The sequence below is a fragment of the Maniola jurtina genome, chromosome 14 (assembly GCF_905333055.1).
Source record: "Maniola jurtina chromosome 14, ilManJurt1.1, whole genome shotgun sequence".
NCBI classification, from domain to species: domain Eukaryota; kingdom Metazoa; phylum Arthropoda; class Insecta; order Lepidoptera; family Nymphalidae; genus Maniola; species Maniola jurtina.
This window is the reverse complement of record NC_060042.1, coordinates 6597645-6624722: the sequence shown is the minus strand read 5'-3', so window position 1 is coordinate 6624722 and position 27078 is coordinate 6597645. Positions and strand designations below refer to the sequence as shown.

The 27078-nt window shown below is 34.9% G+C and overlaps 2 protein-coding genes and 1 long non-coding RNA gene across 4 annotated transcripts; 2 read left to right on the top strand and 1 right to left on the bottom strand.

Annotated features, from left to right (window-relative positions):
- Window positions 1-55: 55 nt before the first annotated feature.
- On the top strand, window positions 56-2787 carry LOC123871730 (Golgi to ER traffic protein 4 homolog). The gene is made up of 4 exons (XM_045915662.1): window positions 56-316; window positions 402-684; window positions 826-1136; window positions 2164-2787. Exons 1-4 carry the CDS (start codon window positions 204-206, stop codon window positions 2414-2416), a joined length of 960 nt encoding a protein of 319 aa, XP_045771618.1. The 5' UTR covers window positions 56-203; the 3' UTR covers window positions 2417-2787.
- On the bottom strand, window positions 2539-16495 carry LOC123871732 (nudix hydrolase 8-like). Of its 2 annotated transcripts, XM_045915667.1 has the most exons (6): window positions 16482-16495; window positions 15731-15736; window positions 5587-5728; window positions 4649-4740; window positions 4126-4336; window positions 2539-3607 (listed from the first exon to the last, which is right to left on the bottom strand). In XM_045915667.1, exons 3-6 carry the CDS (start codon window positions 5696-5698, stop codon window positions 3240-3242), a joined length of 783 nt encoding a protein of 260 aa, XP_045771623.1. In that variant the 5' UTR covers window positions 5699-5728; window positions 15731-15736; window positions 16482-16495; the 3' UTR covers window positions 2539-3239. The 2 variants fall into 2 exon arrangements, 1 of the variants encoding a protein (XP_045771623.1); XR_006797329.1 differs by lacking the exons at window positions 15731-15736; window positions 16482-16495 and having other exon boundaries at window positions 2539-3112; window positions 3150-3607; window positions 5587-6016.
- On the top strand, window positions 10463-23336 carry LOC123871738. The gene is made up of 3 exons (XR_006797331.1): window positions 10463-10709; window positions 19768-19773; window positions 23327-23336. It is a non-coding gene; the product is annotated as an uncharacterized LOC123871738 (long non-coding RNA).
- The last annotated feature ends 3742 nt before the right edge of the window (window positions 23337-27078 follow it).

The following is a 27078-nucleotide window of genomic DNA, read 5'->3' as shown; positions in this document are numbered from 1 at the left end:
AATCTTTGTAAAGCCAGACGAGTGAGAAAAAAAAAAGAGCACAGAATACATTATACAAGCAAAGAGCAACAAAAATGACATTTAAATGATAAATTTCATGTGGTGGAATGTGTGGACTATAATCACGGATACAATAAATTGTGAACTCACAAATTATCTTGAAGTGATGTAAAGATTTCTTCTAATATTATAAAAGATTAGCAATGGCTGGACGAGGAGAGAGAGGTGTATCGCGAGTTTTAGATAAATTAGAAGCATCCGTCAATTCGGGTCAATATTACGAGGCACATCAAATGTATAGAACACTTTATTTCAGGTAAATTTATGTAGGACACGCTTGAATTGTGTATTTGCAACCTTAAATTTAAATAGTTCTTTACTAAATTTACTACATATTTCAGATATTTAAGCCAGAAGAAGTACCCTGAACTATTAAATTTACTATATAAAGGATCGACACTTTTGCTACAACGCGACCAACAAGGCAGTGGTGCCGATTTGGCAATACTTTTAATAGATGTTTTAACGAAATCAGAAACAAAACCTTGTCAAGAATGGATAGAGAAAATAGCAAAGTTATTTGAACTAATGAACTCTAGTATTCCTGAGCGGGAAAGCTTCCTTACAAACGCTGTGAAGTGGTCAATGGATAATAATAAAAAGGGTCATCCTCTTCTTCATAAGGTTAATAAATTTTCTTGTGTTGATTAGTAAAGTTTAATAACTCTAATAATATAGCTTAAGAATATATTTAGATTAGTATTAATTAGTATTTGATTGGAAAGTATGCTCCTGTATAACTTGAAAATGTTTTTTTTTCTTCAGAAAATAGCAGAAGTGTATTGGCAGGAAAAGAAATATACATCAGCACATAGACACTTCCTACACTCAAGCGATGGGGCAGCTTATGCTAGCATGCTAATAGAGTTGCACACAACTAAGGGTCTGAAGTCAGAAATAGACTTATTTATAGCTCAGGCTGTGCTACAGTGTCTTTGCTTGCGTAATATACAAATGGCCAGCGAAGCGTTTAATAAATACACAGGTTCACACCCTACGATAAAAAATGATAAAGGCCCACCATACCTGTTGCCATTACTAAATTTCCTATGGTTCCTTTTAAGGGCTGTTGAACAGTAAGTATCTAGTAGTATTAAAATGTTTATTTTACCAGAATTGGTACACTTTTTGAATGCTAATATTCGAATTAAAAGAAATGAAGTATTGGTGGTGATAGATAAAAACTTAAGCTTAGAGGGACCCTGGTCTGAGAAGCTCAAAAAATACTCAGTGGAGTAGGTAATCTTTTTATTATCACCATCTCACCATATCACTTACAATAATTATAGACAATATTTACCTTACTTTTAAAAGACAATATTTATAATATGTTACAAATTATTACAAAAGATATCATAAAATTATAATTTATGTAAGTTTGTCTGTTTATTGTGCATGCATTGTGTAAAATCACTGAACTGATTAAGACAAAACTTTTCTTTCATTAGCCTGTAGGAAACTGAAGAACCAGAAATACAGCTAGCTCTGTAATTGTCATGTTTCAAATGAGCGAAACCGAAGGCAATGTTAGTCTTGAATTTACATCCATATCATTACTTAATATTATAAAGGCGAAAGTGTCTGTCTGTCTGTCTGCTACGTTTTCACGGCCCAATCGCTGAACCGATTTTAATTAGATTTGGCACAGACTTGGGGTACATCTCAGGGAAGGACATAGGCTACTTCTATCCCGAAAATCGAAGAGTTCCTACATAGTTTAAAAAACCGAAATCTACGTGGGTGAAGCCGCGGGCATCTTCTAGTAATATTATAAATGAGACAGTTTCTACCTTTCAGCTAGCTTTTCGCACCTCTGTTTAACTGATATTGAAGAAATTTGGTGCAAATAGCTTGCATTGCAGGGAATTTTTTACAGTGGGAAACAAGAGTTCTCACAGCATTTTAAAAAACCAAAAACTACGCCGATAAAGTTGTGGGCATCATGTTTAAGGGAGAAATAGCCTGCATCCCAGAGACAGATATAGGCTACTTTTATCCCAAAAAATCTGAGTTACCACAGGATTTTTAAAAAACGGAAATGTATGTGGAAATGAGCATCTTCTAATAATTTATATGTTTATAATATTTCTTTTTGTATTTCAGGAAACATGTCATCCAATTTAAAATACTAAGAAACTGTTATGCTATAAGTATAAAACGAGATCCAAATTACTCTGTGTATCTAGACACTATTGGCCGTATATGGTTTGGAATAGAAATACCACAGGATAGTAGGAATTCAAATTCTGTGTTTGGTGGACTTCTTAAATCTATTATAGGAGATGTAGATGTTGATTCTTCAGATGAAGATGGGGACTTTATGGCTAACTGTGCATCAGTTCCCGACTTAGATTAGAGTGTGCATGTTTCAGTAAATAAAAAATACTAACTACAATTAGTTATACATAGAGATAACTTTAATGGGAAGATTAAATTTGTATATTTGGTGGAAGGTCAGGTGGCACATGTGCTGAAAAGTTTATGTGAACTATGAGTGATTTGTTTTTATTAAATAGGAACTTTGAAGTAAATGCTACATCACCAACATATTTGTAGCCCCATTACAACTTCAGAACTTAGATCATAAAGCCACTGTCGTATAATACATATAGTGTATGTTTATAACAAAAATGTTTTAAATAATTGTATCATATAGATTAATAACATACTACAATCACTTGTTCTTTGGTTTTTCTATTTATTAAATATTATTTACATACATTTGTACTTCAACTTTTATCAAAATAAAACATACTAATTTAATAATTATTTTATACTACAGTTTTTTTCTCTGAATATAAATATATACATATTACATTTGTAGACAATTTAGGAATTACCACTGTAAAATACCAGAATAAAAGTTTCAGAGTACTTAGCTCTCAATTATAAAACCCAAACCAATTGAGATAAGTTAAAATGATTATAACACATACATTTTATATTTCCCTCGACAGGATATAATAAGCATCCCAACTTAGAAAGGGATATTGTGTCTGCCATATTGTGCCATATTCTGCCTAATTACCTATATTTGATCCAATATAATTTTTTCTACAAAATTCATTGAAAATATAATCAAAATACATTTCTAGCATCGTAAAAGATGCCACAACATGGCAGAACCTTTTCCCTTTGTTGATTTGGACATTTACCAATTTTATTTACATTTGGAAAAATTAAACATCTACAACAAGTGAAGTTATATCTCTGGACCAATTTGCAACTTTAACATTACTCTTGAGAAGGTTAAACTTAATATTCTTTTCCTTTAATTCTAATGCTTGTTTCACAATAAAGCGATTGAATTCATGTGCATGTGGATGACTAAGATATTCATCTATTTTCATCCACTTACACTCTTTGATTTCTTCTTCTGATTTTGTTATAACTGTTGAAGTGGCTTTTAACATAACCACTATGTAAATGTCTGAATTACCGAACATTGCATTATGTGTGTGTCTCAAAGTGACCATTGACTCAAACACTGCATCAATACCAGTTTCTTCTTTCACTTCTCGTATTGCTGCATCCTTAATGTCTTCACCTAAAATAATTAATTATGTTATATTAATAAAATTTCCATGCATGCGATCTAAATCATAATAAAATGTACACTAGATTTTATTTCCCTTATGTCCTCTATTTTGCTTTTTTTAATTTTAAATAAATCATAGGTATTTTTTTATAACTTTTGCTAAGGAATTACTTCATAGATTTACCCAAAAAATTTAACAACCAATAAAAACATAACATTTATTTTAAGTCTCTGATGTTTCCTAAGTCAAAATGTAATTCCTTAACATAGGTAATATTAATTAGTCTTATTTAATTTTTTGGTTGTAAGATGATGGTTATAATTTATTTGGTTTAAGTACTTTAATTTTAAACACAAATCTTAAGTTATTCTGCAGTGTCTGTGCTCTGAAGGCAAGTATAAATAGTTTGCAGTTCTAGTCTTGATTGACTGTAAGTTTATTTAAACACTAGCTGATGCCTGCAAATTTTTAAAAGTACAAAAAAGTATTCTTAGATCCTAAACTTAAGTATTAGAAAAAAAGTCACCTCTTTCTACATAACCACCAGGTAGCTTCCAATGAGCATACTCAAAATGCTTCTCAGTCACAACAAGTATTTCACTGTCATCATTGAAAACTAAGCCTCCAACTCCTAGATTAGTATGACAGGCTGGTGGTAAGTTAGCTTCTCTATTCTTCGGTAACCATTTGTACATCATTACAAAGTTGTCCCTTGAGTGATGGAAATTGAACCCTTCCTAAAATAGATATCAGCATTTATTATTCCATTAAAGTTAGATTGCAAACTTTATGTTGCTTGCAGTTTTTTCTATAGACCTGCATTGTTTTAAAATTGGGTAAATATATTATTATTGGTAAAGTGCTAAAATATACTTAATAATCACAATTTGGAATTTGGTTACTATTGCCACATAGTGATCTTTATTCTTTATACTATTGTTGTTGCATGTTGATGCTATTGCTTTCATTAATTTTAGGCACCTTATATAATATATAGGAAAAACCATGACCATAAGGCTCATTAAAATTATAATGCAAAATATAGTTACATTAGCAAGTACTGGTACCCATATTGCATCTTTGATATGTACTTTGAACCAAATACATCTTTTTTGTTCTTCATCCCATTTTCCTAATGAGTCTGTAATGATTAATGAAGTAAAAATCACAGAATAATAATGAATATTAATTTTATTATAATAATTTAGAATGCTGCTTTACATACTACAAAAAAACTGTTTATTTTTATTAAGTATTTCTATTATAAGTTTAATATGTTCAATTTTTAATAAATTTACCTATTACCTAATTATATTTTTAACCGACTTCCAAAAAAGGAGGAGGTTCTCAATTCGTCGGGATCTTTTTTTTTTTTTTTTTTAATGTATGTTCCCCGATTACTAAAAGACCCCTGGACCAATTTGGAATTTTTTTTTTGTTTGAAAGGGTATACTGTGCAGGTGGTCCCATATAAATTTGGTGAAGATCTGATGAATATCTTCGGAGATGGAGAACAGAACTCCTCAATGGATAAGAGCAAATTGCTCGCGATCACTGTAATAGCTTAGTAAACAGTAGGATTTTAACTGGGCATAGCATATTATAGTACAGTGGGGCCACTAAAAATTGTGAAATAAAAAATTTTCAAAAGAAAAATAAAACCAACTTCAAAAACCAAAAACACTAAAAGTAGAAAATAATTTTTGTTTAGCTACACATGTAATGTACCTAGGTATGAAGTCGGGCGAGCTTCACTCTTGGATTTCTAATTTTGTTTTAATATGCTCGCTCGACTTCATACCTAGGTACATTACATGTGTAGCTAAACAAAAATTATATTTTATTGTTCCATTTTCCAGGATGAAACTTTTGAGTATTTTATACATAAGTAATTTTATTTACGCAAGTTTTAGTTTATTTCAATCCAAGTACTGTAACACCATACCAAGTTCTGAAACTTGTTTTGTGTTTTAAAAACGGGCCTTACTTATCAGTTGAGCAGTAAACTGATCTTGATCACACGGTTCATCTTGAGAGTCCACAGTTATTCCATTATATCTGTCGATAACTCCTTGGAATGTTTTTACATCTTCAGACATGTCTGTAGGGTCTAGGCAAGGTTCTAAAGAAATATGCTGTAATAATGGCTGGAAACAAAGCTGGAAATGTTATCAAGCCACAATATAATATAACGTGTTAGCGGTCTAAATCTTTTATGAACTTGACCGATTGTAGATCTAAATTAATTTAAAAAATATTTTTATATTGATTATTAGTGGTGCTGTAGGTTTTAAATATTATTAAGTATATTTTTGATTTTGATTAATCTATATTATCACAGAACACTAAAGTGCATTTTTTAGGAAGGTTCTGTGGAAAGGTTCACGAAACACGAAACCAATATGAAAGTCACGAAACCAAAGATCTTTTTTTTTCCTCTCGTCTGGCTTTACACAGATAAGCCAAGGTCAAGTTTGTAGTTATTTTCAAGTTATGGAAGACCTGACATTGGCTAATCTATGTAAAGCCAGACGAGAAAAAAAAAAGTTATGGAAATGACAGATGACTTCGACTTCGTCTGTGGTGGCGTTTGCTGGCGCGCGTGTTGTGACTTTTTGGAGTGTTTTTTTGTTAGAAGTGGCCGGTTTTTGTGTTCTGCTGGTGTTTATTGATGGTGGAACTGACTGGGAAGCACTCTAAGGGGGCGCCGCGTATAAATGTCGGCGGGCGCCGGCACAGACGAAGTCTATACTTATACATATAGTTTCCCTAACTTGTAAATAACTACAAACGATCGATGCAATAAAAGTACAGGTTGTAATTTTTACAGATTTTAGTCGGTTCGATTCCCGGATGTGGCAAGCGAATTTTCGAAAATCTTTGAATGCAGTTTTCATTCTATTCAAAAATAAAGGAATGTTTTGTTTGAGTAAAATTTTCTATCTACAGTATTAAGAGTACTTTCCCTTCAGATGGCATTACAAAATTCCACCCAGTTTCCCTAACTTGTAAATAACTACAAATTTGACATTGGCTAAGTTCGTCTGTCCGTCCGTTTGGCGTACGCGCGCCATCAATTGCCAACACCACTAAAGATCTTTTTTTTTTAGTTTACAAATTGTGAAGAACCAAATTAAATATTGAATTTCGCGGGCAGACTTGTGTAGAGAATAACATGGCAATGAGGGAGTATAGAGACCTAAAGGAGCTTTGATTTGATAAAAGCAAAGGAGCACGATCTCTGTGTATAAAAAGTGTCTATTAAAATTTCATTTATTTTGTTTCATTTTATTTTGCAAAGAAAATTACTGCTGACAGGATAAAGTAAATAGAACAGAAGAAAATGATAAGGGGCACGAGACGGGTCTGCCCGCGAAATTCAAATTTAATTTGGTTTTTTGCAATTTGTAAACTAATACGACAACGTAGGCTTATGCGCCAATGGCAATATCATCCTCACAGGTTTATATAAATATCTTTACTTGAAAGGGTCCAGTTTAAGGAATTAGCTCTAGTATATCGACTAATTTGTGAGTTATAGTCGATACTAGAGCTAATTTCTTAATCTGGACCATTTCAAGTAAAGATTTTCATATAAACCAATTTCTTATATAAATCAATTAGTCACATTTGACTAAGTAGGTACCTACTTGTTTTATTTAAATCATTAAAAAAAAAAAACTTGTAAAGGAAAGGACCTTTAATCTTCATAAAGTGCGAGAATCGCATAAAATATAAATTACGATTTTTACGATTTAAGAATGCTAGTAGGTAGAGGTATAAGTACCTACCGATTCTCTTTTAATAACTTTGTTATCTGACAATTTCAAAGTTCACGGCTACGATCAAGCCAATCAAAGGAATAATATTTTAAGGCTCGCGTCAGAAACTGCTGAACTGTATCGGAACTTTTCAATTTTCCGTTTGGCAAACTGCCAAGGAAAATGGATCGACAGGAAATGTCTATCTCTGCCGTTCAGTATTTGTACGTTATTAGTATAATTTAGCGCCGATGGTCTAACGGCTTGAATAATGTACTTAACTAGCTACTCATGGAGCTATGAATCAGCTTGGCTGTGCACCTACCTATAATTAACATTTATCCTTAAAGTTCCGTACAAAATAGTAATAAAAAAAGTAGTTGAAAAAACTAAAACCCGACTACGGAAAAATGAGGTAGGTAACTTGAACCCGACTTGGTAGTAAAATAAACTAAAAAGAAAGAAACAAGATAGGTGCTTAGTGCTATCATCGTCTTGAGTAAGATTTAATTGCTTGAGTAAGATTTAAAAAAAAATTTAAGACCCTCACTTTTTTTGATGTAACATCCGCCTGGCTGATTTTTTTGTATAAAATATAGCCTATGTCACCCGGGCCTTTACAACGAATCGATTGACACCTCATTCATCAAAATCGGCCCAGTAGTTTAGGCGCTACGGTGGAACACACAGAATCTGGATACAAACATACATACATAGACTGCTAAAATCATAACCCTTCCTTTCGGCTTTGCCGTAGTCGGGTAAAAATGGACCGTTGCGTCCCGTAGTCGCATCAGTGCTCATCCACTTGTCTACCTGCCCGTCAAGCTGCTTACGGAATGCTTTATGACTTGTTTGCAATGGCTTGTATTATTATAATGCTTGCCCAACCTTTTTGCAAAATATGAAATAATTCAGAAAATATTATCATTACAATAATTGCAAACGGGGTCGAAAAGAGAAGGGCGAGGAACATTTCAAAATCGGGTATTATAATATTATTATTAAACACACATATACTTATTTGCGGGCACCAGATGAAATTTATTTAAAAAATGGTAATAGGTATGTATCACGCGTGTCAGGTATCAGTAGGTAGGTACGTTACATAATAGACTCAACGCTGACTGAATTTCATTACAACTCGGCTTACGGCAAAGTATAAAAACTGGTCAGGTGCAAGTCGGGCTTAGATCTTTTAGCGATTTTATACTGCAAATTTCAGATTTGTAACTCATTTCGTCTACGAGCTACAGACCTGTTACATGATCCGGACAGACAATCGGACGACGGACGGGCAGACAAACAGAAAGCAGAGTGACATTAATAGGGTTTCGTTTTTACCCTTTGGCTACGGAACCCTAAAAAGTGGACAGTTCTTTTAATTAAATGTTGAAAATTCCACCGCAAGGAACTCAATATGTAGGTACCTATAAGTCGAGTCAGAGTGGAGTCGGCGTCGAGTGTGTGCGATGTGCGAAGACCATGGTACTTCCCGTTTTATGGCGAAAACCTATAAAAGGCCTTTAAACCGAAGCACTTTTGACGTAGATTATAACTGCACCATGACTGCACTAGCACAAAACAACTTTTTACATAGAACAGTTTTCCGAGTAACGGCGTCACATTTTTAAAAAGTGTTCGTAAAAGCGAAACGATAAAATCCCCCGTGAAAATGTTTGTTACGCTTCAGATAAAATTCGAGTGGAGAATGAAAGTGTTTTCATCTAAAAAGCGTTAAATTGTGTTTTTTTGCTATGTTACACAGTACACAATACCTCTATAAATTAAGTAGAGAAAATTGGATGGTGACCGAAAATTTTTCCTCTTCAGGTGCCTCGTTGACTAATGAACAGCCAAGATTGGTGGCCAGTTCTGTGTGAGTGCAGGACAAGCGAAAAAAAAGACACCTGAAAACTAACTGACGAAATCAGAATTGAGCTTAAAGTTTGGAGTTCCTAAAATATCCACCCCCTAACGTTGCCCTACTTGCCTACCATAGACTTTCTATTGCAGCCAATGATAAGATGTCTTCTCGTCCAAAATTCCTCAGTGCACAAAGAACAAAGTCTTCGATCAGTTCGTGTTGCCAGTGATGATGATGACATATGGATCCGAGACGTGGTCGCTCAGTCACTCAGAGTACCTTATCAAATATGAAAGTTATTTTTGTAGTCAAACAATTATAGATGTAGCATACTCAAAACAATTGATCGTATGCGTCGCGTAAGCGTAGACGTAGCGCGTACCATTGCGTTGAAAATTGAAATGTATGGAACTGTATGAGACATGGCATTCCGCTTGCGTGGCGTGAACGCGTAGACGTAATGCGTGCAGTAATGTCTACGGATTCGCGCGCGTCACTACGCGCGTGTCACGTGTACGTGCTTGGTGTGAAGCGGCTTTTAATTAGGTAGGCAAGGTTCAGAAATCTGCTACTTTACGCAAAATTCCACTCTTTAACGTATCAGACCCGTCCATTAAGCACTAACCCACCTCAAGATTATCTAATGATGGCAATATCGAAAACGCTTTCCGTACTCTAGCAGTATTACTTCTCACTTTCGTGCTACGAACCTCTACGATTTTTCCGTAGTCCGCTCCTAAATCGCTCGAAGCATAATCTGGTTTGGAAGTGTGATTTTTTAGATGTCGGGGGAAGTCGAGGCAATGATTGATGGAACATAATGCTGAAAAGCGCTCGTTGGATTTGGAAAGTTTAGAAGGATGTGTACCATTTATCTTACATGACTTTTACTTTAAACGAGCGGAAGTTTGAAATTAGACTTTAAAACTTGCTAACTTCTTACGGTCTATCTATTAAAAGTGTTGGAATATTTACTTATTTACTCTAATTTAGAAAGAATAAGGTTAACCTACCAACAAGTTGACAAGACAACTCAGAGTAAATTAAAGATTTTCAATATTTTTAATATAAATAATAGATTTCTTTATCGTTGGCATAAGACGTAAAACTACAATTCTGTGGTAGGTACCAAATAGATATTCGAATGCTGGATGAAACTTCAATAAGTTGGTATGCATACAGAACGAAAAGTTAACAATTAGGTACACAGACATAATTTTGCAATTAAATAAACTAATTAGTAGTTAGTTACATAAGGACGACTGTCCAGAGCTGGTAGAGAAAGTAGAAGTCCTTTTTGGTTGTGGAATGGTTTAATTAGGTACTGATTTACATGAAAATTACATATTATAATTAGAGATACGTCCGTTTCGCACCGATGCTAGGTAACGAAGGCTTCGAGTCTAGTCTGCATTCTGTATATGGTGTTATTTGACTCTCTCGGCACGTTTCGCTGATGATGGAAGTCGTCCAGCGTAACAAGTTTAAAATCTCTACATTATGCAAACGAGAAAATAAACAAAAACAGTGGGTAGGTTTCATTTTGCTGAAAACTTCCTTCCCCGGCGTTATCGAACCGGTTTTCCGGGAACATGAATAATATTAAGGATTCGTTTGTTTTAGTGGCATACAGCCCCATGTGGGAAAGTATTATGTTGGCAATTGAAGTAGAAACAAATTCGAGAATATAAATATGAATCGAATGGGTACCTAAAGCCTTTTATGAATACACACACACCTTTTGCCCCGGCTTCGCCTGCATAAACTTATTTTTTATCTCTGATTAGTGGACCTATTTTAAACTTGGTATACCTAGTACCTATTAATAGATCCAGTTTTTAAGAGGGCTCTCTCCGTCACTCGTTTCATACAATCGTAGTTCCAATTTCATTTGAATATTAAGCAACCAAAGTCCATGAAATTTTGCAGACATATTCTAGAAACTAATATCTATGTCTGTGGTTTTCCAGATTTCTATTAAAATATTCGGTTTCAAAGTTACGCGGTCTTAAAATTTTTCATACAAATCTTTGAGCCCTTGTAACTTTAAAACTACATATTTTTAGAAAAATCTAAAACACCACAGACACAGATATTAGTTTCTGGAATATGTCTGCGAAATTTCATGGACTTTGGTTGCTTAATATTCAAATGAAATTGGAACTACGATTGTATGAAACGAGTGACGGAGAGAGCCCTGTTAATAGTAAGTAACTTTTTATTTTGTAATGTGTCGTGGCAAACCCCTCCCAGAAGGCTTTAAAGATTAAAAGTTTAAGGGTGTCTGACACGGGATTGCTATGATACTGTGTCTGGCAATGCATGTCATGATTTGTAAATAGTATTCCGAAGAAAATATAAAAAAATTACACTTTATACTTTGAGGTGAAAATTATCGCACCTTTTTACCTGTTATCTCCCATGATCGAACTTCATAGTCGCTGGTCGTTCTTCCCTGTGTTGGGGACAATACGCAGAGAAACTTTCAGCTTTTATAAAATAACGAAGTTTTTATATCATAAGTATATAGAATAAATAAATTAATTTCATTTCAAATTAGTAGTACCTAGTAGAAAAGTAGATTACAGAACTTTTAATCTTGGAAAGTTTTTCTTTTTTCTCATCTTCTGGAGGAAAAATGTTGTTGCTCGAAGTGTCGATTGCACAGAGGGACTAATTAGCGTGCTGAATAGTTGATTAGTAATGGCGAGAAAAGCGCTGCTTGCAGAATTTGTGAGCGCAACGTCGAGCTTAGTGAACAAGGGTGTGAACTGTGAATGCGTGATGCGTTGAGATAATAGCTCCAGAGGCTGTGACCCCGGAGGAAAAACATTTCTCGGAAAGTCTTTAAGAGTTTTTTTTCTCCTTTCATTAAAATATTTATAAGGCAAACACAAAATGCTCGTATCTCTATATTAACTGCGAGTACTACTTTAATTCATGTTTTTCTATACAATACAATATAAATCCCTGAGAGACTGAGTAGGTATATCTATAACATTATTTACATAAGCTAGCTTGAACTATTATTATTTGATTTGGAACTTTGTCGGGCTTATAATATTGTGACCTAAAAACCGGTAATAGACTAGTGGTTATGACTGCCACCTCCTTTATTTCGAACTAGCTGTGCCCGCGACTTCGTTCGCGTGAAATAGATGGCAGCGGCGCGGCTCTCAGCGCGCTTTATATAGCCACGGACGCTCAGGCGCGAGGCGTGTAGTACGTACTCTGTACGTTAAAAATGTTCGCCGTGATTCTTTAAATTGACATAACTTTTTTATTTATGAACCGATTGACATGAAATAAACACTAAATATTAAGTGAAGCTTACTACAATATATTAGTGAAAACCGTATCTAAATCGAATAAGCCGTTTCTGATATTAGCGTGCACAAACACACAGACAAACAGACAAACAGACAAAAAAAAATTAATTACAATTTCGGGTTCAGCATCGATATAATAACAACCCCTGCTACTTTTTTTTATATATTTCCATTGTACAGACACCACTTTTCTACAATTTTATTATATGTATAGAAGAAGTACCTAAACTACTACTCGTAAAATAATATCAATCGAATTTCTCTTTGTTTTCGTTTGATCACATACAGAACAACAACAAATATCACTTGCGATGAAGGAAATTTGTATGCCTAATAGTTCTTCACGATGTTTTTCAAGGCTGTGTGAAGTCTGATAATAATAAATAATCAACGTTTTTGATGGTCCTATGATATTATGATAGCCTAGGCCTTCTCGTTCTAAGAGGAGACACATTTTCAATAGCGGGACGGTAGTGGGTTGAGATTATTAGAGGTTCCCGGTTGAGATATTTTTTAAAGTATACCTACAATCTACATATAGGCTTGCGCTTGCCTGCAATCATACCAAACAGGAGATAATGCAGCCTAAGGTAGATTATAATTTCACTCTTTATTTAACATAGTAAATACCTAGAATATGCTTGGCTCTACAAAAACATAAAGGGAAGAACAGAGTGGTCCCACATACGTGACATACGTAACCTTTTCAGGTTGGTGTGCGCACTTGTCCTAGGTATGTGTACGTTTTGAGCGTTTGCTATTATGACGTACTGCCAGTCGGATCTGGAAACACACTGGTCTTCGTGAAATAGTGCACGAACATCGACTCCACCTTCCCACGCCGATCAATATCGCAGGTCGACGTTGCCTGCGTTGCATGCGATTAAATGTCTCTAATCCTTAAAGCTAAGTACTTCATGGCAGATATAAAAAACAACTTGTTTGAATGGTAAAGTTAACAAAATCATTATTGTGACCTTATTGTGATCAACTTGTGACCATTTATAAATAATATAGCTACGTGAGTTATGTTTGAAATAACAAAATAAACAAACAAAAATCTAATTTTTTTGTAAATATTTTATTCAGAGTACATGATAGAACAAGTTGTTTTCTATGCAATGATGTGGGTAGTACCTACCATAATTAAAATGTTAATAAAAAACTTACGTAGGGTTGAAGAATAGAGGAACGAGAATATAGTATATTTCATTACAAGTGCGGAAAGGCTGTCATTGCAAAGAGTTCCGACAAATGTCTACCCGAGCCGAGGCGTAGCTGAAGGCGAGGGTTGACAGTCGGAACGAGTTGCAATGACGGTTCCGCACGTGTACTGAACGACTATTTTTTAATACAGTTGCGAAAAAATGAAGCAATTTAATAAAATAATAAAAACACAATAAACTCAACTAACTTAATTTAATTTAATTTAAAACAACTTTATTGTTAACAGATATAAAAAACTAGGGTCGAAATTACTCATTTTAGGCAACCAACAACTAAACTCGCAAAGAAATTTTCTGAAAAATGGCGCCAACCATAGAATATAAGTAGAGTTTTTTTTTTCTTCACCCATTCTGGTAGGCAAAGGGAACTATGCCCATACAGCCAAGTCTTCAGTAGAAGTTTTTTATTGATATGAAATGAAAATGAAATTTAATGAGACGAAACCTAACCAAACTCATTCAATCAAATCATTAAATCTGATATTGAAACAAATTAGTAGCTTCTTTTTAGAAATATACGTATTTGCATGAATCATAAAAACTTCTATGAATTTTTTTAATAAAAACTTCATGGTTGGTTTTTCTTTTTAATATTTTGACAGTTGGGAAAGAAAAAGCACGAGTGCGGGAAAGGTAAAAAAAAAGCACGATTATGTAATAGCCCACTTCCCGAACGCTATACGTCCCTGCAATACGCCACTTTTTGAGCAACTGTATTAAAAAGACTTTATTTATCGGAAATGCGAAACACCGGCTTTGGCACGAGTCCGGGGACAGACTATTATCAAGAATAGAGTACGTCGAGGCTATTTCCTTTAGGTTACTACAGTTCAAGTGCAACGCCTAGCTTGCAATGTTTACTATTGGATACGCTTTTTAGGGTTCCACCGTTCATCCTTCCGTTCGTCCGTCCGTCTATCTGTCTATCGGGCTGTATCTCGTGAATAGAGAGTTAAAATATTTACAGAATGTTTATTTCTATTGCCGCTATGACAAATAATAAAAATTTCAAAATGGCTACCATGAAAGTTAAAGAAATTAGAAAAATGTTATTTCTTGTACGATGGTAGGTACGGAACGCACTGAGAGTTCTTGACAGACAGACAGACAGACAACAAAGTGATCCTATAAGGGTTCCGTTTTTCCTTTTGAGGTACGGAACCCTAAAAATAGAATAAAATACAAATAACGGTCTGGGATTCTAAAGTGAAAGTAATAATGCAAGAATCGTGTTAATAAACTTGTTTTACTATGTGTTTGTTTAGGGAAGTATGTAGACCTCTGCGGGCAAGTTAAAACTCTTCCCGACAGATGAAACTCTCCACCGAGATTTAACTTACGAGTAGCTTTTGAAAGAAACTTTCTAGTGTGCTGTTGTACTTAGTTGCATGGAGGCATATATTATGGTGCCATAATCTATACCTACGTAATAGAAACTTCGAAGGTTCTATATAAAAAGGTGTATTTAATGAAAAAATTGTGTCTATTTAATTTTCGTCACATTTGGACCCTTAAAAATCAGTATGAAAAAATAGCCGACGATATTCTATCTCAAAAAATTCTTAAATAAAATGTGATTCAATCACAAATCATTCAATTGGAAATGTTATTTACCCGTACGCTGCGAAAGCCGTTGAACGGTCGAAAGGCTTGGCTCAGCTCCAGGGATTCGTTTTTTAGAATTGGATGGCGCAGTAACCAAATTTTTATAAAGTAACTCAGGTATGATTTACCTACATACTCGGACGTCAGACTAACAGGTAGGTATATTACAAAACTGTCCGAATAAACGAGTTAAAATCTTTAAACAATCATAACCCTTCCTTTCGGCTTTGCCGTAGTCGGGTAAAAATTAACTAAGTAGGTAGCTACGTTAAAACCAACGTGGAATATTAATCCATAATTCCATACTATAAATGCGAAAGTGTGTCTGTCTGTCTGTCTGCCTGTCTGTCTGCTATGTTTTCACGGCCCAACCGCTGCACCGATTTTAATGAAATTCGGAAAAATCAAAGAGAATTGTGGAGTCTCATATACCTGATTGGAAGATGTAAATCTGGTATTTATTTTAAAATTGATTATAGTTTGAACATCATAAGATCGATTCACAGAGACACAAGCGAATCAAAGCGACAAACTAGAATATTTTACATATCGTATGACCTTTATCTCCACCGACTACTTAGCACCGAGAAAAATGACAAACAGATTCATTCGTTTCGCGAGAATTCTGTCGAATGCGCCTATTCTTCTTTTCTTATTCGATTATAAGTTAACCCTTATTATGAAGCTGGCTTTTGTACCTACATAGTCACAAAATCCCATAGTTGAATTAAAAAAAAGATACCAAGTCCTTGACTGCGATCTCACCTGGTAAGCAGGTAATGTTGCAGTCGAAGATGGAAGTAGACTAACTTGGAAGGGTTATGGCAGTTTTTTTAAAATTAAACTCATACTCTTTCCTGGTAGAAATTTATGCATTTCATTGTGCATGCTATATTGCTATGTAAAATTTAGATTGTCTTTTCGATTCGCTTTGAATCATTGTCAATGTGAATCGACCCTCTGAATTTGTGTAGGTATGATAACATATTAGGTATGATACAAATGACTATAAAACCCATAATAAATTACATTTTTCCAATGCTATAGGAACAGAGGAATAGGCTAATAAATATCCACTCTGAATAAAATTGAACATCATATTATGATGGGTAGGTAAGAAGTCCGTTCTAAAAATTTGAAAATGGTTTATTGCCTTATTCGACGCGGGCGGGCGGCGGAATGAAATAATCAAATCATTTAACATACTTATTCAAAGTAGTAGTAAAATAGGCAAGTATTGGACAGCGTGTTCCTTTTCGATTTCTACTAACGAAATTTTATTGCGAGAGAATTTTATAACAGGTTCAATTTGTATTCCGATTTTCATCCTTCTTTTTGCGCAACGAAAAATTGCAGCTGGACAACATAATTTTGCGAATCTAGATAATCCGCTATTTTTGAGCGTGTCTTACTCTTGGGTCACAAAAACATTGCAATCACATTTACACGATCAGAGTCCAAAACCAGTATTATTATTTTTACGGTTCCATTTACAAAAAATCCGTACTAATATTATTAATGCGAAAGTGTGTCTGTCTGTCTGTCTGTCTGTCTGCTACCTTTTCACGGCGACGGACAAGGGCTACATTTTATCCCGGAAAATCAAAGAGTTCCCACGGGATTCCTAAAAATCCATCCGCTTAACCGATTTTTGTAAAATTTGGTACCGAGGTTACGTCCCTGTAATTGAAATAGCCAACTTTTTACCAAACAGTTCCCACGGGATTTTTAAAAACCTAAATCGACGCGTACGATGTCGCGGGCATCCTCTAGTATGTAATATTTCTTATTTTTATTTTCGTATGCACTTATGGCACAGATATAGACATAACATATTATAAGAACTCTAGAGATGGTGTGCCATATAAAATGACAGTTAGTTTTTGTGAGGATTCGAAGCGTCCCACCGAGCGTACCGGAAATTATTTATCAAATGGTATTCGTGTTGACAAGGTGTTGACAGATCATAAATAATATTAATTAACTCTGAGTACGTTTACTATCTGTTATCAACGTTTAAATAGAGATTATCAAGTTGCTTTAAAAAGAGGTCGGCGATTACAAGTCCAGCCTACTTCTATTAATAGAGGTCAGTGACTTATGGAATTACGTCGGTGTATCCGTCTTTCACAATAGTTTTTAAAAACTGTTTTTAAATTCAGCACATTTTTAAAGAACTTTGCCGTTTTGGTTTTTTTAAAAACTGTAGGAATTCTTAAATTTTCCGGGCTAAAAAGTAGTCTGTCACTATCCAGGTCTTTAAATAATTTACTTATATCCATGCAAAACATCACATCGTTTCGTTGCTCTGTTGAAGCGTGATTGAACGACTAACTAATAAACTTACAAACAAACACTCTTTCGCATTTATAAGGTTGATAGAATGAGTAGTTTAGCTCAAAGTATTTATTTACGTAACACCAGGATAGTTAAAAAATAGCTAACATTTTGCCCAGTTTTGACTTAAATAGAACCTAGAATGTGCATAAGCGTAACTAATCACATAGCTTGCTCGTCCGACTATAGACGGCTAGGATCAACGTCGCATACCTAATGGAATTGCTTTACTGCTAGGCCATCTGATCCGGGCCAAAGTGACCTAATATTAATTATTAAGTAAGTATATCCCGACTCATCCCTACCCATTATAAACTATGCGTATATTTGTAGGTTTGTCCTTCAATCATGCTGCAACGAAGCAACTGGTCGACGTGATTTTTGTCATGAATATAGACACATCCATCAAAAACATCGACTCGGAGAGTGACAGAGGCTTCTTTTATCCCGGATTCTTAAAACATAAATCACATATATCCACGCGGACGAAGTGGCAGGCTTTATCAGTACGACATCAGTTCATTCCAGTTTCTCTTTCAGGATAGACTTTTAAAACATAGAGTGACATATAAGCTATTTTTTATCCCGGAATATCAAAGAGTTCCGAAGGAAATTTTGAATATCTAAGTCAATTTTGTGCCATAAATAATGTTCTACTTTCTTATTTCAAGATAGATTTAAGTTAATAATTCCAGAATGGTAATATAACTATATGGTATATATAGCCAAACCCAACATGATTTTTTGGCATCAGCAATTGCCGATATTATTTCGTTCAGAGGCTAGCATTAATCTTTTAACGCTTGCATATTTGATTGTTAGTATATTATTGGAAGCTACGCAGCAATTACCTAAACGTTTCAATTTGAACGGCAAAATTTAACAGGCCTTAATAACTCGCGGAGCTCGCGGACTGAATTTTGAAAAGTTTGTGGTTCAAACCCTAGCCGTTGTACTATTTGTCGTACCACTCCTAGCACAAACTTTACGCTTAGTTGGAGGGAAAAGGGGAATATTAGTCCTAATCACCATGGATTTTATAAAAGTTACTAACAAACAACTCTTATTAATGCAACAAGACGCCAAATACCTAAGATGCAGAATCGAAATAGCAGCTAAATCGATCGTCGATTTTAAACTACATAATATGCTTAGGTAGTTAAGCAAACAATGAAGGAATCTATCTAATTATGCCCAACTTATATTAGAAGCCTTTCAGTATCTAAGTGCGGTTCCAGCGGAACTCTAACTTTGTTAACCAAATCCGGAACTAACACAGACGCTATCAAATTCAATGTGCTTTGAAAACCGATTAGAGCATAATCATGCTGGATTTAGTAAATGGCAAGTTGCATCTACTGCATGACTTAGTATCAAAGCTTCATAACGTTGAACAGTTATTGGTGCGGAAGGAAAGTCAAAAGTGTATTTAATAGTTCACTATCTACAAAATAGTTGGGTTCACGTATATTTCTATTAAATAACTAGCACCCCACCCCGGCTTTGTACACCGGCCTACACCCTGTGAGGTGTTGGTAAACTCATATACTTAATTATTTTTAGTAAAATATGAGGTACATCCACCTGAAGATTTTGCGTGACAAAATAAGGAGGGAACATAGCTCCTAAATCATTCTGACAATCTTAATTAACAGTCTGGATCATAAATACTCTACAGTCTATAAATATCGTCTATAAATATGTCGGCTGCTACATACACATGTGTGTTCATTATGCTTTGCAACTTTTGTTACTTAGTAAAATAATCTTTATTAGGTACATGGTAACTTTCAAACTTCCTAGTTAAATTAACATTATAGCAGCCGACTTTAACTACGAATAGACAATGACAAGATTACAAGACCACGACAAGTCTAACACCATGCAAGGCTACGATCATACTACGATAAGACCACGACAAGACTACGACAAAGTTGTGTCAAGACCACGATAAGACTACGACAAAGTAGTGTCAAGACCACGACAAGACTACGACAAAACTACGATAAGATCTAATCTAATAATTAGATAATTAGATTAAAGATGAACGTAAGACAAAGACTGGACAAAGTAGAGACAAAGGCATGACAATGAGTAAACAAAGACTACAACAAGACAAATACTATACAAGGAAAAGACTTGCCAAAAACTATCTGGTCCCGTCGTTAGGTCTTATCTTATCCTAGAATGAGTGTAGAAATAATAAAAGTACCTACCAACTTATTGTAGGCATAAAGCAAAATAGGCATGATTAAATTACTACTAAAGACTGAACTAGTATTAGATGCTAAGACACGTCTACTAGTTTTGCATGAGTGTGTACGAGTGTCTAATTAACGTGATGCTGAATATTTAGATTGTTAATAGTGAGAAAAGCTCCCTCTGCTCTAGTCGCTGAATAAAGCAGTGCGCCGGAATTGCTCGCAAGCTTGTTATCAGTCGCTTAATTGCTGACAAGATCATTATACTCATCCATTTTGAAATCTAGTTTTCAGCCGCTTAATTGCTGACAAGATCATAATACTCATCCTTCCATAATACTGATCCAAGAGGAAAAGCTGACTGACTGACTGATCTGTCAACGCATAGCTCAAACTACTGGACGGATCGGGCTGAGAAAGGATTCTTGAAAATTCATCCCCTAAGGGGGTAAAATTGGGGTTTGAAATTTGTGTAGTCAATGCTGACGAAGTCAAGGTCATAAACTAGTTTCTTTATAAAAATCTTTTTAATTTGCGAAAAATGTACAATACTTATAAATAAAAATAATGTGGAAAAATACCTGCGTATCACCATTTATTATTAACCCCAACGCTATATTTAGCTTTTTCTCACGGTACCGTAAGATTCTTTTATTTTACCGGGATAAAAAAATTCTATGTCTATCTTCAATGGTCTCCAACGTGCAAATTATATGTGTGTTAAAAGTCAAGATTGTTTCAGCGAGGAAATTTAACAGAAAGATCCATGTTTGCATTTATAATAAGCCTTGTATTCGTAAAAGACACGTATTTGCATTCATAAAATAAGTCTGATAGGTTATTAGATTATACTTCACCCTGAAAATACAAATTTGTGTAAAGTAAAAATAGCTTCAAATAAAAGGTAAAATATCTAGTTCCGTTGACTTACGCTTATCTTTCATACATTGTTTGTAAGGAGACCAACTCTAGAGTTAAACTTCGAATGATCTAATAAAACAGTTTTTCTGCTGACAAACTGAGTTTCCCGAGACTATTCTAGGAAAGTCAGATTTTATAGAGCTTGTAATCTATGTAAACGTGTCTAACAATAGTTTGTACTGATGTGTACTTGATAAAGACTGTTTAAAAAGTAAAATAAGCTATTACTAGTACTTTAATATCGTATCACTTGCCAAGCTCACGTTTCTTGAGATTATTTTAATTGCTTATATTTATAAATAAAATACAGTAATGACTAAAATGTGTCTAAGTGACTGACGAGCTGACGAGCAGCTTGCTTACATTGAATTTTCCTTTACTTCAACGTAACCGAAGATCCACTTCCTTGCCTAACTGCACTTGTGGGAGTATAAACTTTTAGTTTATGTATGTTCTTAGTTTAGATAGTGCTCTTTACTTAGGCAGCAACTTATCGATTCCGCTTAGCAAAATGAAGTGATTAACCATATAGTGTGCATACACTGTTTCAAACTTGGTCTAGATATTAACAGGGCTTTCTCCGTCACTCGCTTCATACAATCGTAGTTCCAATTTCATTTCAATATTAAGCAACCAAAGTCCATGAAATTTTGCAGACATATTCTAGAAACTAATATCTATGTCTGTGGCGTTTTAGATTTTTCTAACAATATGTAGTTTTAAAATAACAGGGGCTCAAAGATTTGTATGTAAATTTTTAAGACCGTGTAACTTTGAAACCGAATATTTTAATAGAAATCTAGAAAACCACAGACATAGATATTAGTTTCTAGAATATGTCTGCAAAATTTCATGGACTTTGGTTGCTTAATATTCAAATGAAATTGGAACTACGTTTGTATGAAGCGAGTGACGGAGAGACCCCTCCTAACGAAAATCAACAACAGTTACCTTATGATTATACATTGACTAATTAATCTACTTTCTATTGGAATCTTTAAGTACCGTAGGGCGACCGCGTTGGTCAATAATGATATAATAAATAATTTATGGGATAGGGGCTTATTTAGAAAGCTTCTTTCAAAATTACATAAATTTTTTACTCATGGTGCCTACTGTAATTTTATGCTGGAATGTCGTAAACATTTGTTGGTTTATTGGTTTGTCGGTTTGTCCTTCAATCACGTCGCAACAGAGCAAGCAACGAATCAACTTGATTTTTCGCATGGGTATGACGGGTATACTTAAATAAAAATCTGGTACAGGCTACTTTTTATCCCGCAAAAGTCAATTGAAAACCATGTGAACGAGGTCGCTGGTTTCATTCTTGAATTGAATAAAAATGAGTGTTTGTTTGTTTGTTTGATACCTAGCGTTCAAGCATTTTTCATCCGAATGTGTTGAGACTTTGTACAATTGTCGTATTCACTTTCGTGAAGGATCCTATACCTACCTAACGGTTCAGACAATATTCTAAATTGGCGCTTTCAGACAGACATGGGCTAATCCTCTACTCACAGTTTCTACTACAGTAAAGTAGGTAAATAATATCGTTTTGGTTTATACTGTAGTCTATTAAGAAGGAATTGAGTATAATAATAATTACGTTCATTATTTCTGAGCTACAATACAAGTCAAAGTTCGGTACGATCTTTATTTGTGTAATGAGCTATCGTGAGGGTGAAGAACTTGGCGCAATTCCAGAGAGGGTAAGACTTTGTTGTCAAAATAGAAACTCCGACGAAGTACCTAGACCCCAGGGGCTTTTTGTAGTTCTTTGGGACGTGACCAAGCTCTGAGGCATGTCCATTTGTGGGCGGCAATGAGTTTGATCTATACTAATAAATACAATTGAAGTGTCAGTCTGTTTGAATGGGCTAATCTTCGGAATTGCAAAACCTATTTTGACGGGACTTTCACAGACAGGTAGAGGATTAACCAAGGAGTAACATTGGCTACTTTTTTAACCAACTTTGAAAAATGTAGGAGTTGTATTTTTCTACCTATGTCTGATATCTCAGAGATTTCTGAACCGATATGCGTAATTTTTTTAATCGATAAAGGAAATTTGCGACGTTGTTCCATAAAAAATTGGATTCCAACTCCTCAATCCTGATGCTGCAGGGGATTTGACCAATCCACGCGGGCGAAACTGCGGGCATCATCTAGTCTCAAATAAATTTATGCATTCTATTTTTCCTTAAAGTGGTGATAGACTAGTAGGTAGCTCGTAGGCCTTCTTTTCGGGGGTCCGACGTTCCCGGGAATGCATTTCAAATTTTCCGGAGTTATATGCATTTAAAGCAATTAATATCACTTGCTTTAACGATGAAGGAAAATATCGTGACGAAATCTGCATGCCTGATAGTTTTCAAAGGCGTGTGATGTCTGACCAAACATAGGTATTGGTACTTAACGTATATTAGGTATACCGTGTCACTCCTCACCAACATCACTCCCAACTTACAAGTAAACTACAGAAAAAAAGCGTAGATTACAAGTCTGGCGCGAATGTTGTGGATACACGGTTTGAGATTATTTCAAAGCAGTAAATACTTTAGAAGGTTAAATACGAGAAAAGTTGCTTTAAGTCAGGAATACGGCAGTATAGACAAGCTTAACGTATATGCGTATAACACAAACACGGGAACCTACTTGTTAATATTTAATTGCTATTTACATTACCGTATTATGACAAGAAAATTTAATTTTCACTGTGAATGTGTATTTTACTCTTGTAAATAATGACAATAAACATTGTCTTAAGTCCTATTGCATCACAAGCGGTTAAAGTTATGTTACGATCAACATTAAATTTTGACCAGTAGTGGCAAGTAAAGTAGGTTCCGCAAGTTAGTATTCATGATGCTAAACCTATTTTGCTATTATTGACTGTAGAGTTCTTAACCGTAACCGTAACGTTTTAACCTCGTGGTCTATCCACTACACACATACATCTGGGCCTTAATAATAGAAAAAACACATTTGTGGACAGTATATTATGTCCATTTTGCCCATTTTTAATTTTAAAACAACAGCCAGGGCTGGCAACGCCGTGATAATGAGGAGCTACGTTCGGTCGTAGCAAACTGCTACGTCGTAGATGATACTGCAGTATGTTCTACAATGTGAGAGTTTACCCGCCTACCGTATTCAGTTAGAATACACATTGCATATTGTACGTCATACAGATAATACTGAACCGATTGAAACAAAACTAAAGCAGTTTAAAATCAATTCATTCTTTTAAAAAGTTGAATAACAGTCCATGTATTGCGTGTGTCATTCCTTCAATGCCGGGACACAACCTCCGGTAGGTTGCGTGCCGGCATTGAAGGAATGACAAGCCTGACTAGTTTTGAACCCGTTCAGGATTTTTTGCCTCTGCTCACAATATTAGTCGGACTTACTGCAACTAATCACGTGAGTCTAGTCGGTAATACTAATTACTTATACGTTATTTTTATTTGCTTTTGAAGCTGCTACGGCACGTCCTGCTTATTAATATTTTATTTTTAACTCAAATGAAACCAGATGCCAGAAGCTCATACAACGCGTTAAGCAGCGTTATTGAAGTTTCGAGCACTGCTCTCGCTTGGGATATTGACGAACTTCTAGAAACTTATTTTATTAGTTCGCAAAGTTACTGCAAAACTGTGAAAATGACAGAGTTTTTTTTAAATTTCATTTTATGTCAGTATATGGCTGCTTATATCCGAAACATTCTGAACATCGGACGACTTTACTGGTTCAATGGTGAGAGTTGTGTCTAATTTGTGGCTTGCAGTTCCGGGATCAATTTCCAACGGCAGCAATTTGGGAAATGATTTTTTTGTTTTTTAAAATTAGTTCTTTTACAAATTGTGCCGGGGCCCTCAATTAAGTTTGCAAACCTGTATCTTAGGGAAAAGAGAGGGAATCCTTTAATTGGGGATAATTTTTTCTTAATTGGCCTCTGTCCATTGGCTGGTCACCTGTGGTCTAGTATGGAGATTCGGCTGAGGCTAGTTATTATCCTATTGGCAAACACATACCTACTGCCAAATGAGTCTTCTAGAACGATGCCGCGTAAAAACTGATAAAAGGTATTATAACAATACATGTTTAATAAAACTGCCACACGACTGCTTCTTTTCAGTCACTTCCAGATTAAAATTAATAATAATTACGCTAAATTATCATAGCATAAAAATACTTCGTCTGGATTCATTGTGTTCATTATATGGTTGAAACTTATTGGCGTTATTTATTTCCACATAATATTGGCGTTAAAGACAAAAGTCCAAAAAAAAGTGACAAGAAACACCAAAACCAAGAACTTATTTTGCGCCAGTAAAAATGTAAGGCAATCCGTATTAACTATTTTAAACTTTAAAACGACAGACAGTCTGGCCGCGCTGTGATATATGGGGTGCTACGTTCGACCGTAGCAAACTGCTACGTCGTAGATGGTACTGCAATTGCTAATCTTGCAACACATTAATTAAAAAGTTACAAAAAGTTCCCGGTCTAAGATCTTAAATTGAAAAGTTTCCGAAGAAAAGAAAATTAGTCAGCAAACGTACAGACTTTTCGGTATTGCTTACATATTTAATTGTAGGTACTGTAATATTATTAGTTTTTTTAAGTTTACTCTAAATGAGGTAAGAGCCCATTATCATGATCATCATCAATTCATTACCGGCTCACTACTGAGCACAGGTTTCACTCAGAATGAGAAGAGTTTGGCTTTAGTCCACCATGGTGGCCAAGTGGGGATTGGCATTTGGCAGATTTCACACATCTCAGAACATTATGAAGAACTCTTAGGCATGCAGGTTTCCTCACGACTTTTGGCCACCAGAACCCGTATAAGAGATACATATTTTGTGACTTGTTACACTCGCAGTGTGGCCCTAGACTGGTAGGCTATTTTAATATACTTTTCTTATATATCTCTATAATATAATAATATATACCAAAAATAAAATAAATTGTGTTCCAATTCGTCCAGTAGTTTCAGCGTGATGCGCGAACCAACAGACAGATAAAACTTATATTTTGGGCTCTTTATCGATATTAATAAAGCTTCCTTTAGTTGAAATTTTCAAAATAATTTATTTTATAATGTCAAGAATTCTTTTTGTTATAGTTTCGTTATAAGGAAGCACTTATCAGATGATCTGTTCACTTACTATTATGAAAACAGGACTGATGCACTTAACATACCTATAGCCACACCGAGAGCACTAATTGCTACGATCCATTATCGCTTTAAAAAGCTCATTTATGAAGTTTCACTACTTTCACTACTTCTAAATGCATTTTTCATGCAGTTCGAGTAGAGTTATACAAGCTGGCCACGATTTATTAAATATTATGAGCTAGTCAAAGGCGGAAGTTGGCGTCGTTCCAAGGGGATAATGCAGCCTTCTTTTTGTCGTACTACAATTAATTAGATTTTTTTCTAGAGCTTTTTATTAGGTTCATTAATTCAAATTATTTGCCCTCAACCAAGATCAACATGGACTCGCACACCATCGTACATGAAATAACACTTTAATTTATTTTTAGGCCATTTTAATTTTTTTAATTTTTGTTGTTATAGGGGTTACAGAAATACACATTCTGTAAAAATTTCAATAATTCGCACGGGCGTTAAAAAAGCGTTGCGTTAAAACCCAGCGTTGCGCTGATAATCAAAATGCTCGTTAAAAAAGTGTTGACGTGTGAACAGATACTTGGGAATGCATTTGTTCTATTTGAACGCTTTTTAACGCACGTTAAAAAAGCTCTCGTGTGAATGAGGCCCGCTGATAGATAGACTGACTGATAGATAGCTGACAATCGTCTACAGAATTACTCGTAAATTAAAGGTTTTGTTTAAGAGGGCTCTCTCCGTCACTCGTTTCCACTCGTTTCATACAATGGTAGTTCCAATTTCATTTGAATATCAAGCAACCAAAGTCCATGAAATTTTGCAGACGTATTCTAGAAACTAATATCTATGTCTGTGGTTTTCCAGATTTCTGTTAAAACATTCGGTTTCAAAGTTACGCGGTCTTAAAATTTTCATACAAATGTTGGAGCCCCTGTAATTTTAAAACTACATATTTTTAGAAAAATCTAAAACACCACAGACACAGATATTAGTTTCTAGAATATGTCTGCAAAATTTCATGGACTTTGGTTGCTTAATATTCAAATGAAATTGGAACTACGATTGTATGAAACGAGTGGAAACGAGTGACGG